The following is a 14,184-nucleotide window of genomic DNA, read 5'->3' as shown; positions in this document are numbered from 1 at the left end:
GTCTCTTCCAGCCTAGTGATTCTGTGATTCTGTAACTGTTGTCAAGAAATCTTTGCAACTGAAATAATCATTTGGTAAACTATCTAGCTTTTTCATTTGAACAGTTGATTAATATGGTAGCTGGCTGTTTCTTTTCTCGAATTGAAGAAATCTGCTACTGCCTAATTGTGTAGTAAAAGCTGTATTAAGAATTACTTTTCTAAGCACTTATTCTTTATAGTTGTTACTATAAACTCACTTTAATTTTGTTGGGGAAGCTATTGCCAATCTATATGAATACAGTTCTGCTCCAGCCAAAGGTATTTAATCCTCAGCTGGTGGCTGCCTGAAGTGTGTGGAGGAGAGACACAGTTTTATAGGTGAGAAGATACTTGTTGCATGAAAATCACAGCTCACAGATGATGATGCAGGTATACCTCTTTGAATCAGGTATAAAATAATGAAATCCTCAGCTTTCTGGTGTGAACATTAACATGAACCATTGTAAAACGGTTAGTAAACATTGTGTAATGTGCTAATGCAACGCTAATGGCTGTTGTCAGGTTTTTTGCCTTCTTGCCTTCAATGAGAACAACTTGGAGTTCTTGGTGATGTAAATTATTTTAGAAACACTGCCCTATGTTGTCATATAAATATTGCCATTAGTAGCTGAAACATCATGATTTTTAATGTTCTTCTTGTCCCTTCCCTCCTACTCCAAGCACTACTGAAGAAGCCATTTTATCAGGAACAACTAACAATATCATAGCCCAAAAGTAGTATAGAAATATTTTACCTTGTTTGTATCAAACAATTGTTCTAGAAATAATTTTTAATTGTCTGAAGTATGTCGTATTTTTTCAATGAAATATCTCCATTACTTCTCATTACTTGTATGGTTTAGCTAGTGAGAATGGATGCCTTGTTTGCCTACTGCCTTGTTTGTTTTTTAAGTAATTGTTTGCCATTAGCCAGAGTATTTTTTGAAGTATGGTATTTTTTTGACTCCGAGAGCATTTCTGATTTTTTCTAAACTATTATCCAACAGTAGCTGCCAACTATATTACTATGGTTACCCTAAACTGTACAGTGGAAACTTAAATGTGAATTTAATGCTAATTCTGTCTCTGGACTAGAATTCTTCATTACTAAGCTGAAAACAGGACATTATTTTTAAATATTTAGAATAGACTTAAAAATCATATGTGTTATATACCTTAATTGCAATTATAAAGAAATCCTTAAGTACATGCTTTCACATTCTGCTCTAATTAACTTCGTAAGTATTTCTTAGATGCTTTTGGTAGCAGTGGTAAATTTATGTTATTTCTGAGTGAATTTTCTGCATGTATCATGTTGTATGACTTAACTGCTGTGCAATTAATGGAGGGCATAAATGCAATACTGTGCACCTAGAAAAATTACCTGGTTCCTCCCTGAACTTCCCAGCATTTCAGATAACAAACTTCAAGGAAATTCTTCCTACCAGTTGAGGAGTCTGTCTGCCTCTGCTTTTGCATGGTGCTGCCTCTTTTTTGAATTTAGGATGCTTTTAAGTTTGGTGTGGTGGGGCTTTTACAAACAGCATTCTTAATCTTTCCATGTTTGAGGTTTTCTTGGGTTGCAGATTTTACTCAGTTCTGAGTTTTAAGAAGTTTATTCACAAACCTAGTTACATCAACAGATGCCATGCAAATAGTGGCGATTATATTTGATTTGACGTGCAGCTGGTCAGTCACTGGAATGTGTTCTGCTCAATTCTTGTGCAAAAATGAGTTACCCAAAGTCTGGCTGCAGCCATAGCAGATGCTGATGTGGCAACCCAGACCAAACATTCTTTCCTGCTTCAGTCATCTGTGTGCATTCTTTGTTTAAAGGTCAAAGGAACTCAGCCAGTAAGGCTGACTCATGCAGATGTGGACTATATGAACACAGTGTACTTTCGGCAGCACCTCGTTTGGACCCGTACTAGGGTTTTCTTTTTGAATTGATGAGTTAGATATAATCACAAGCAATGTGTTGAAATAGTGGCATATTTGGAGTTTAAGTCAAGGTGATCTGCCTAAACTGCGTGTGGATCGGCCTCTTGCAAGTTGGATGAAAGAACCCTTTTTGGGACAGAAATTATAGTGCCCCAAGGTAAAAGATAAGATGCCACAGATGGTGACCAATTTGCTAAAATAGCTTGTGAAACTGAAAACATTCAAATATTCTTGCGAGCTATTTTTTTATCAAAGGTGTTGAAGGAGAAAAAGCCAGCCTACATTGAGACTTTTTCTTCCTGAAAAAGATGTCTTTTAAACCATGTTGTTACCATTCTGGCTTTGTAGTTTGTAATGTGCAGAAACACTGAGTTTGCACTTGGTTATGTACTTGGTCAGTTAAAACAGACATGTTAAGTTGTGTCTTACACCTACCTAACAGCAACATTTCTGCATTATTCAACCCTTTCATCTCAGTTTAAGTAATTTGCTTGCACAATTCAGTTGTACCACTGATTGTTGGTAAACCAGAGAAATTTTTTCTGGTTTGGGAGTATACTGTCTGGAACTGTATTTCCAACATGGGTTGAAAAGCCTATCTCACAACACCTGGAATTTTGTAAGTTTTAAAAAACACCACAACAGCCCCACCATGCTAGTGTTATTAAAAAAAAGAATTTACTGTTTTTTTCCAGGGTTCCTGTCAGTTCACAATAGCTAGCTTACATGAAGGGCTAGCTCTTTCCCAAGACAGCTGCCTTTTGCAATTAATTTTTGTTCAAAATGCAAACCAATCATTCTAATAATTTAAATATATACAAATTGTCATCTTCTGGTGATAGATTAATCTTAAAGTATTTTTTCTCATTTTTGCTGTAATTTTTCACAGCCATCGTAGTTTCATTCCGAAAAAATGATACTTCCATCTCCTAATTCCAGACTGTCAAAGGTTACCTTGGTCTTACCTTACCTGTATATATCTTTGTCCTTGCTACATAAGGAAAGGTGTAGTGCCCATCAAAGAATAACATATAGTAATTTTGCGTTGCTGTAAAATGGTAATGAATTAAGAACTTGATATCTACTGAGATAAACAAGACAGGAAAGAGATTGGTGTATCCTTGTGCTGTCAAACTTCACTAAAGCTGCATCCGCTTTCTGAATGAAAAAAGAAAACAGACACTCTCTCTTGGTTTCTGCCATGTCTTAAGCAGGTACATTTGCTATCCTGATGTAAATTAAAATAAGTGTTTTGTCACTTAAAATACAGGTAAAGATTGCATGAATTTGTGTACATATCTATTGTTTCTGACCATTGAAGTTACTATAAATTCTAGTTTGTCTGCAGTGTCTGTCTGTGTCATTCACAGTTTACTTTGCTTACTAGCATAATGCTCATTGGATAGATGAGCTGGATGACATCTTACAATACTTACGGTCAGGTTCATGGTAGGTCAGTTTTCATTTAAAAAAAACGTTAAGCACATGGCATATCTGATAACCCAGATAAATAAGGAATACTTCAATGATTCTGTATAGTAACGTATATTGATGTTGTAATGCAATGAATGGAATGTGAAATTTAAAATGAGGAAGATAAACTTTCTACATCTAGAAGCTGATAAAGTGTAATGGTCTGTTTAAAGGGAAGGAATCAATGTTCAATCATCTCTTCTTACTAGGTCTTAGGTTAAAAACTAATTAATTTGCTGCAGGGGGAAATATTCCCATGAAATACTGTGATAGATGTCTGCTTGTCTGTATGCTAAGCTTATATTCTAAATATTTATCTGCAAACAGAATGGAAGAAACATAAACATTTTGCAGTCTGTAATATCTGTAATGCATCTTGAAAAAGAATGGAGATATTTAAGAATTCAACATATTTAATTACTGTAAACAGTTGAGGACCAGTTTATTAAATCAGACTTTTCACTGATATATATCACTTACTTTAGGTGTATTAAGGCTGGCCACACAGCTATTGTAATGTTCATTCTCTGTTCATTGTCTTAATTTGCCTACATACTCTATGGACATAGAGGATGATATGAAAGACTAAACCTTTAGCACCAAAATTACATCCTAGATATTCAGTGCTACTTGTGGCAGATTGCACATGACTGGCTGGGGGGAGAGGTGGGAGTGGGTATATATATATGTATACACACATATATATATGTGGGGGAAAAAGGACCGTGGTAACTGGTCTAACACAGTAAGTCAGTAACTGTTGTGTCTTTTGAAGGACAACCTGTTATAATTTTAATATTTCTCTTGTATTTCAGAGGAAGTCCACATCTGAAGGGAACCCCACATTATAAGGAAGAACAATGTGCTCCTTCATTAAATCTAGAAGTGAAGAAAGTGCTGGACTTGCAAGCCTCTATCACAAGGTATGCTCATTATTGGGTCTTGAGAATTTTTCCATATATACCAGTACTTTTTAAAAAGTGAAGGGAAAAGTGGATGGAAGAAAAGGCTTCTAGTAAGTTTTTAGGCTTATTAACAGTAAGGATTAATACTGGTAAGTTACAATTAGCAACTAGTAAGTCTGAGGAGGTGAAAAAGAGAATTCCTGTTAAAGAATTCTTTCTGTGTTACAGAAGTATGTAGTATAGAAGTATATAGAAGTACATACTTCTGTATATAGAAGTATGTAGTATGCTCAGTATTATTGTGTACTACTATAAATGACTTTGTTCTTCAGCTCAGGTGTGTATTAGAGATTTCATGGAGGCATTGGTAGGTTAGAGCAAAACTGTATGCAGCATTTCAGCATTTCTCCAGATGCCTGAATAGAATCCACATTTGTCCTTTTTCTTTATCTCTTGCTTTTTTTGGTGATTGCCTGTCTTGTAAAGAAATTTTGAACGTGCTAAGTAAGTATGTGTGAAAAGCTGGTGAAACTTCATAGCGTTTGAGTGAGGTGGAAAAGTAACAAAGTGAAGTTTGGGAAGAAGCTCGTTAGGAGAAATTGGGTGTTGGAAGACATGCAGTATATACTGGAAAAAGCTTTGCATGCAAGTAGATTACAGTAGTTGTAAGGATTTTAGAAATGTTTAAGGAAGGATTTACAAGGAGTCTCATTTCTCCTTCATCAGTTTGTTTCAACCACAGATTAAAATGTATTGTGAATTATTTGCAATCTAGGCAGTATTGTTAGTTTTCTGGGATAGATGAATAATTGATTGTCAGCAGCAATGTCTTACAATTAGTCAAAAGTACTGAAAAGATCTTCAGCAGTTAGTATACTAGTTAAGTGATTACTCTAACGGTACAGACCTGTTCATGAACTCTGATTGCTGGAGAGAAGTTGAGGTTTATACCACATTTTGTCAGCGTGGTACACGTTTGTAACTTGCGTGTAACTTTACAATGCAGTTGCTGGTTAAAAAGTTAGTAATACAAAGTTTATGACATTAATTGATATTTCATCATATTGATGAAATGATTGACATTGATTTGAAATGAAGTTTTTTTAGGGATTAACAACTATCTTCTATTAGTTTGCAGTCCATGTTAGAAGATGTACTTGTGGCTACTGCTGATGGATTTCTGCATCTCATTCACTGGGATGGTATGACCAATGGAAGGAAGGCCATCAACCTATGTACAGTTCCATTTTCTTTAGATCTGCAGTCTTCTCGAGGTAGGTTTTAGGGGTTGTATTGCTTACAGTAGTTACCTCTCAGTGACATACCATCTAATATAAAATATTCTCTGTTTGTAAGCAGAGATGGGAAATTTTTGCCATTGTAAATGGGAATGAAATAGCTGGTTTAAATTAGATTTTCTCTTTGAAGTAATAAGTAAACATCTGAAATGTCTGTTGGCTTGCAATATTTCTGTGTTCACATAGTTTTAAATTACTGATACTTTCTCAGCAGGTTCGCTTTTGGGATTTGAAGATGTTTACATCAGAGATATGGAATACTGTGCCACGCTTGATGGCTTTGCTGTTGTTTTTAATGATGGCAGAGTTGGTTTCATTACACCAATGTCAAGTAGATTCACTGCTGAGGTATATTTCCTTTAGCATTTCTACCATATACAATAACTGTGTTCCTTGGTCTCTGCATTTCAGTTAGCTTTCTACTTTAAATTCTGTTCAGTTACAAAGAAACTAAAATTTAACATCTGCTTAAGAGATGGAATGAGACTGCATTTTGTAGCATAATTCTAGCTAGGTTTTTATAGGGTTGGCACCACTGGGAGACCATAATTGATAATAGATTTAACTTTCTTTTACTCATTCAAATTGTCATTATAGACCATGTCTTATTGTGTCAGATCGACAGACTTCCTGTTAGAAGTTGTAAGTGGGATGATAGGAAGTGGTTTCTCCTGTGGCTAAGTAGACATAAGCACTATGTCTAGTGCTTAGTCCTAATCAAGTCTATCTCTTTCTCATAGTGATAACCATACATCAGAATTTGCTTTACAGGAATTTTTTGAAGCTAGGTGTTTTCTTACCTGTAATTTAGCCTAAAAACTATTACATTTTGTTATTAGATTTTGTTTTAATTACAGAAAACCAAAAAGAATACATCTAGTACCAGACCCCTTCATCCACTTAAAATACCTGTGATCTCAGCTGTTGCAGATGGTAACAGTTTCCCGTTTTTCTTTTTCTCTTGATTCTTGGTACCATCTACTGATTTTTTTTCCTTAGGCAGTGTTAAGGACTGTTTTGCCATATAGGTATTGACTTATTTTGTTAAGAAGGGGTCTTATAAACAGTCTACTTACATACTGATGTCTTCCTGTAATTTATATTAAGAAGAATGACACCAGTTTTGCATTTTCTGGATTTTGGTTTTTGAGCCAGGTCAATTGAGCTTTAATAGAAATAGAATTATTATGACATTAATAGAAATTTTGAGATCATGAAGGTCAACTGACAAATGTGTAATACAGTGTACATGGATAGAAGCTGACTCTTATTAATAAAAGCACTATTTAACAAAAAATCTTCTGAATTCTTTTCTCTACAGCAGCTCCATGGTGTTTGGACGCAAGATGTAGTTGATGGAACTTGTGTGGCAGTAAATAACAAATACAGGCTAATGGCTTTTGGATGTGCCAAGTAAGTTTTTAGTGCTGATTCAGAGCAGGGGTGATTGTTTCATTATAAAGCCTAGTTAGTAGTTACTTCTTACTAAGTTGTGTTGCAAGAACTGTAAAGATGAAAATAATCAGTCTGCATAGAGATTGCATAATGTGCTGTCAAGAAGTCAGGAGAGAGGTAGAAAGCAGTGGTTGCCTGCTTGAACTGCAATTGAAATTTATATTTGCTGTTCTGATCTGGGAAAAAAAAAATTAAAGGGTAGCTGGACCAGTAGCAAGGATTGGAAAGTGCTGCTATCCCAGCAGGATTATAAAGTCAGTTTTAAGTAGTTAATGGTAATAATATTGGACAAGAGTCAGCACTTTGCACTTAACTTAGAAAGTGTTCTGTGCAGTCATGATTTGATCAAGAAAAATGTTGCCTGTTTAAGTAACTAAATATTTGTAAGTTAAATGTTGCGGAAAAGCTTTTAGCTGTGGTATTTTGTTTACTGCTCCTTCAGCTCTCCCCTGTATAATACTGCTTAAGCTGGCCTTAGAGTTCAGCTTCTTATTTTCTTTGATTGTATTTTATTTGGGTTTTGTTTTAGAGCATTTTAAAATATCTGGCTTATTTTTCATCTGTCCTCTTAAGAACTAGTATTCCTGTTTGTAGTAACAATACAGTGTTACTCTGAAACAGGTATAGTTACTTCAATTTACTGATCTTAGTATGCCTTAGTGCATCCCTTTAGTGATGAAACTTTGGCACTGAGTAAATACTGCCTTACCTGATTAATTATCTGGCAGTTGGAAGCCATAAATGTATGTGGATAGTGTGTACATGTGTATTTTATGAGAATGAAATAGTGCATTGATTATTCTAGGGCTGGTGTTTTAGGTCCTCAGACGCCTTCTGGAAAGCATCTTAGAAATTTGTTTCATAAGTTCTTTGACTATTATTTGATTCAACATCTCTGTTCTAGATAAATTTGCTATTGGTGAGAGAAAAAGCAACTTTTCTTAGCCTCTTGAAACTGATGAGAAATCAAAATGGTCTGTAGTCTAAATAAAGCATGTGTTGTCTTCCAGTGGCTCTGTGCAGGTTTATACGATAGATACCACCACTGGCGCCATGCAGTTTTCTCATAAATTGGAACTGACACCAAAACAATATCCTGGTGAGCTACTTTTAAAGCTAGAATTTTTAGGGTATACTATATTTTTTATCCTTGGCCATTTAACACCTTTTTATTTGTTTGCATAGTCACTGATGTGAATAGTATTTACTCCTGTCTGTTCATAGTAATGAACTCTTGTGTCTTTGCAGTTTTAGCTGCTTTCTTTTTAATTCATTTTTGGATGTATTTTGTATGTGAGGGTTTGGGTGGGTGGTTTTTGGGTACTAATTCTTAATCTTGAAATTATTTTTCAATTAGCCAAGGAAATGAGAGGTTATTGTCAAAACTGATAATGAATGTAATAGAACTGTGAATTAATTTGAAGAACTGACATGAAAAAATACTGAGTAATGCAGCAACCTTCCTGCACTGCCGTGTATTTTTTCATGTAGTATTCTGTGCTTGAGAGTAAGGAACATACAGAGTGGGTAAATTATATCCTCAACTGAAAATGTGTCTATTGGTAAGAAAGAATTACATAAATAAGCTTTTCAGTTGTGTTAAGTGCCTCTATTGTCCCAAAAATCACTTTATCAGAATCGTGGTTCTGTGGTTGTGTTATAACAGTGTACATCTAGCATGTTTTCCTGTATTCTTAGTTTCTGATGAAACCAAGGATTTATTGGAAAAAAAACATTGTTTGGTTGCTCCTTATTCATTTTGAGATGTTCAGTTTGATTAATGCATCAGTTAATTGAAAAATCAAATATTTACTTTCCATATATTTTTGTTTATACTCTTAAGGTGAAACCAGATGAAGGACTTTCAGTGTTTTCACTTATTTTATTGTCTTCTTTTAAACAGATGTTTGGAATAAAACAGGACCTGTTAAACTGATTAGATGGTCACCTGATAGCTGTGTTGTGATGGTGACCTGGGAATGTGGAGGTTTGTCCTTATGGAGTGTTTTTGGTGCTCAGCTTATCTGTACTTTAGGAGGTGATTTTGTGTGAGTATTTTTAATGACATTGTAGAGACTTTATTAGAAGTATTTGTTTTTCTAATTCAAAGCATCTAATTAGAAATTAATTCACCAAATTAGCTTTTTAAAAATCTTTTTCCTTTTATGATTTCTTAGATACTGAGATATCATTGGCAAATATTTAGGAGAGGATCATGTAAATATAAACAAAAATGTATTATTTTCATTTTGTAGTGGTCTTTTTATCTGTAAAAAAGTATTACTATAGAATGAAGCTTGAGCAATCAAATATTAAAATTCCCTCAGTGCCTGTATTTCAAATAGTTTATGCTAGACATCTGACAGTTGCATTGTCTTTTTTGTAATGTCATGGATCAAACAGGCTGTACCATTTGAGATGAGGTTCAATATAGAACCATATGAAAATACAAAGTTAGGAATTTAGTTTATTATTCTGATGAAGTTGTTTGCAAACTCAAACTTTTTCTGTTCTGGTTTTAAGGTATCAATCTGATGGTGCCAAAAAGGACCCTCTAAAAATCAGTTCCATGGTAAATACGAATGTTTAAATACTGTAATAGGATGGCTCTTAGAGTTTTAAATTTATTTTAGTATAACATTTTCCAAAAATCAAACTGCCTTTTTTTTTTTTGCTTAATTCATTTTTACAGTCAGATGCCTTTACTACACTTCTTAACCACAATATTTCATTGAAGAAAAGAAGGACAACTGATTAATTATTTTATCATGTGTAAACCTGATCATGAAATGTGCATGATATGCCTTTTCTTGCTTTTGCTTTTAATATTAAGAATGAACACTTTCATTTTTTTCTTAATTTTTGTGTTTTTTTCTGGTGCTATATTTCAAAGTGCAATGAGACACAGATCAACACTAATTGTAAAATCCCTTGTTTCTCTAAAATTTCTAGCTGGCCAGTTAAAGTAATTTTACTCAGATATGAGTTCCAGAGAAATTTAACGGCTGTTTGTTTAAAACAAACTAGTTAACATTAAATTCAGTCCTGCTAGTCTGTAAAATCAATCAATAAATAGAATAAATTAGAGTAAATTTTAAATTAGAACAAATTTCAAACACATTCTACAAGATTTAGTACAAACCATGGTGAATTTTGTGCAGTATTTCTAAAACAATTTAGTTAATTTACCATGACATAGTTGCTATGATGATTGACAACTCTAAATACGCATCCCAAGCAGAGGTACATATATGTAATGACAGTACGTTTTAAGTGTACCTTTTAAAAATTTCAAAGATTGTAATTCTGGTATCACTGAATTTGCTGAACAATGGCCAGTATAATTTTAGAAATCAGAATTGTTTCATACCTGGCTTTGTGAAATTTTTGTTTGTTGCCCTAATGTGCAAACAGAAAAGTCTTCATTACTATGTGGATTTCTTTGTATAGTTACACTTCATTTAATCATTATTTTTTTACATAAGACAGGAAGTAATTCAAGCTAGATTTTTACCGTACCTTGTGAATTTTACTGTTTGATTCCTATAATGATACGTTTTAGAACAACAAAATGTGTAGATTTTTTCCAGGCTCATGTGTATCATAAGATCAGTTACAATAAGTTTCTGTAGTTCTTGTTTTATGAAAATATATAGTGTTATATTTATATATATGTATGTAGTGTTGGGTTGGGGATTTTATTATTGTTACTCTTTTATTTTCAGACCTGGGGATCAGAAGGGTATCATCTCTGGGTTATTGATGGGAATTCTTCTTCAAACATGAAACCTGAAAGAAATGCAAATAATGAAGCTCAACAGTTTGGTATTCTGCAGTTTCAGTTCATCAAGAGTGCGCTCACTGTTAATCCTTGTATGGTAAGTTTTTTTGTTGCTAAATATATCCTTATTTTAGATCATAGTTCCAGTTTTAGGTGACCTCTGAGTTGTTCTCTCAGATTTTAAATCTGTTCTGCAGCCATTAGAGTGGTCTTTCTTTTTCATCATAGGGCCTTTAAAATGGTACTGTGAAAATATTACTATGCAATACTGTAACATACTGTTAATATATAGTGATACAAAAACTGAGGACTGCCTCAACACTTGTTTTTGATATTCTGTATTTATAATTTCTTAATATATTGATCATGTGTTTTCCTTTGTCTTCTGTATGGGAATTCAAAGTTGGTTTTTTTTCTTTTGTTTTGTTTTGGTATTAATATAGAGTAACCAGGAACAAGTCCTCCTTCAAGGAGAAGATCGCTTATATTTGAACTGTGGAGATGCAGCACAGACTCAGAGTCCCAGAAATACTTTGGCACACTCTGAACATAACCACAGCAGGGAAAGAGGCCCATTTTCAGATGGCAGTTTAGATTCTCAGGGTTTAAGCACTTTACTAGGACACCGGCATTGGCATGTTGTACAGGTAATTGATCCTGGTTGCCCATATGTGCTTTGTGCCTGCAAGAGTTTGTAGGAGAAGAATATGCAGCTGATCTCCTCACTCTCTGCCATATCTTTTTCTTCTGGTATGAGATCATTACCTTTTTATTGTCTCTGGGGGTTTGCAGTGGTACAGCTTTTTCTCATTGAAAAAGGTAAACAAAAATTGGTCCTATCAACCTGGTGGCTTTGAGTTTGCCTCCTAGCCAGTAAAAACAGTCTTAAAGGTCTTATGGCTTCGGGAAGGAGCTGTTAATTACTTTCCTGTGCTTTGAAAGGGGGAATAAGTGCAACACGAAAGAAATCATTTGTTGTTTGTTTTGTTACTTACACAAAATGCTTTAAAGCATGCTCACCTGATGAATACAGCCTTCAGACTCCAGCTGAAAGCATGGAGTATTTTCAAGCATGAAAAATGGTATCTATTTAAGCATGTAACTAAAACTTCCCAGCATTAAGCTTTCAAAAAAGAAATTGTTTCTAGGATAGTAATGGGACTTCCTCTATTTTCCCTGTAATATAAAGGAAAAGATAAATATCTTTTAGTCTGTAATTCTAATGTGTATTCTTCCATGCTTGAATTGGTGCAATAATATAATAAAGGTTTCTGAAAGGTCCCCAATATTTTGTTCTTCACATAAAACATGAATCAGTAATATGAAAAAGAATTTGATTCTAGGCATGTAAGGCAGGTTCTAGATACTGTTGAATTTCCACTTAGCTGGCCCAGTAGCTCTTTCTTCTGAAACTGGTGTAGGAGGGAGAGGTCTTTGTTCTGCGGTAAAAGCAAAGATGAAACAATTAGAATTACTGTGGGGAGCAACATATCCATGAAAAAGGACGGTGGCTGGGTCTCAAGAGTACCTACCTGACTGTCTCCAGTCGGGAACTGGAGTTTGAAACTGGGTTTATATCATCTCATGTGATATGAAGAATCCAGCACTGAGATTTGATCTGACATATTGCAATCAAGTTCTTTCACAAGAAAGCTTTTGTATATGCTGGTGTGTATTTGTGACAGGATTAGAAATTTCATCCCTATACTGAAAGTCCTGCCTGAAGACTGTATTTATCAAAACGTTTATGTTCCTGTGAAGGATTCTTTTGGAGAGGGAGGTAGCTGGGAGAAGAGATGAGCAAATTATGACTGTTAATCTGTAATACAGTTTTAGCTGGTGTATGTTGTTCATGCATTTTGAGATTTTGTGTATTAAAAACATTTAGGCATCAATAACTTTTGGTGTGAGGGGAGTAATTGTATTTAAAAACAAAATTCCAGCATTAAATACCTTTATGCTAGTGTTTTGGAAAAAAACCACTGACATTGTCCAAATCCCTTTAGGATATTGCAGTTAATCAGTACTTTAATTGTAGTTGGTATAGACATGTGGTTTTGGTTTTCTCTCTTTTTTTTTTTAGATTCACAGTACATATCTAGAGAGCAACTGGCCTATAAGGGTGAGTTATTTTAAGACTATAGTCATGCTTACTTAAAAATATTGGAGGATTATAATTGTGCATTAGAATTGGCTGAACTCTGAAAATTAAATCATTATTTGACATTACAGAAAGAAAACTGTGTTAGTAAAATATGAAACATGAAGATACTTCACGTGTTTTGAGTCTGATGTTATATTGCCTTGTGGTGCCATATTTGCATAAGATACATAATTTAAATAAGTTCCCTTCTGAAGTTCTGGTAACTTTTTTTTTTCTTTTTTACAGTTTTCAGCTATTGACAAGCTTGGACAGAATGTAGCTGTTGTTGGCAAGTTTGGTTTTGCACATTATTCTTTACTCACCAAAAAATGGAAGCTGTTCGGAAACATTACCCAGGTGAGAGGGGATGGAATTTTATTCTGGTGCACAGGGAAAATTTTATTTGTTGGATGTGAGACTTGGAGAAAATTAAAGAGTATCATTTTCAATTAAACAGCCTGTAGACACACTTGGGATTAGGGATGCTAGTTTTACATGTGTTTCTCATAAAATGTCTGAAACACAGATCTGTGGGTTTGACACAGTAATTTGTGTCTGAATATGAGCTGGGTCTTCCAAATTTGAGTGCATATAGTCAGACACTTAATTCCACTTGTCTGAGAATTCGTGTGACGTAGCTTTGGATGTAAAGCTTGTAAATTCTGGGTGGAAACATGCGAGACAGTTCAGGGATGCCAACAGCATAGAGAACTGGGGAACTGTATTTTGTAGGATGGGGTTTGTCTTTCACATACTACTCTTAAGCACTTTGGGTTTTTTAAACATTAATAACTTCATATACATAGTGTTGCCACTATAAGTAACGCTTATAGAGATCATGCATGGCTTTCAGAAATTACCCATATAATGTACACGTCCATGTGAGTAAGTATATAAAAATACATACCTATATGTCATTTGCATGCTTTTTATTTTCAGGAGCAAACTATGATGGTGACAGGTGGCTTAGCCTGGTGGAATGACTTCATTGTTCTTGCATGTTATAATTTAAATGATCACCAGGAAGAGGTGAGATACTTTTCTTCAAAGTAAACATATAATGATTAGAATATCTGATCTGTATGACAGTAATACAGACATGCATTGTGGTAATATACTGGTAATAATATTACAGTAATACATGACAAGTATTGTGGTATTATAAACA

The 14,184-nt window shown here is 34.4% G+C and overlaps 1 protein-coding gene across 4 annotated transcripts in view; it reads left to right on the top strand.

The window, feature by feature from the left end:
• The window catches only part of RIC1 (RIC1 homolog, RAB6A GEF complex partner 1), a 47,800-nt gene that overhangs the window by 20,370 nt on the left and 13,246 nt on the right, over positions 1-14,184 (top strand). For 3 of the 4 annotated variants that reach the window (XM_063423667.1, XM_063423665.1, XM_063423669.1), the window contains exons 4-15: positions 4,250-4,357; positions 5,471-5,613; positions 5,849-5,985; positions 6,959-7,050; positions 8,103-8,191; positions 8,996-9,140; positions 9,616-9,664; positions 10,818-10,970; positions 11,317-11,520; positions 12,957-12,995; positions 13,263-13,373; positions 13,956-14,045. In XM_063423667.1, the coding sequence (XP_063279737.1) occupies positions 4,250-4,357; positions 5,471-5,613; positions 5,849-5,985; positions 6,959-7,050; positions 8,103-8,191; positions 8,996-9,140; positions 9,616-9,664; positions 10,818-10,970; positions 11,317-11,520; positions 12,957-12,995; positions 13,263-13,373; positions 13,956-14,045 (1,360 nt within the window). The remainder of the gene's footprint in view (positions 1-4,249; positions 4,358-5,470; positions 5,614-5,848; positions 5,986-6,958; positions 7,051-8,102; positions 8,192-8,995; positions 9,141-9,615; positions 9,665-10,817; positions 10,971-11,316; positions 11,521-12,956; positions 12,996-13,262; positions 13,374-13,955; positions 14,046-14,184) is intronic. The other variant, XM_063423666.1, reaches the window with a different exon arrangement.

Source organism: Prinia subflava, chromosome Z, assembly GCF_021018805.1.
Source record: "Prinia subflava isolate CZ2003 ecotype Zambia chromosome Z, Cam_Psub_1.2, whole genome shotgun sequence".
In the NCBI taxonomy this organism is placed as follows: Eukaryota; Metazoa; Chordata; class Aves; order Passeriformes; family Cisticolidae; genus Prinia; species Prinia subflava.
Note: the sequence above shows the minus strand (reverse complement) of the source record. Positions and strands in the feature narration are given on the sequence as shown.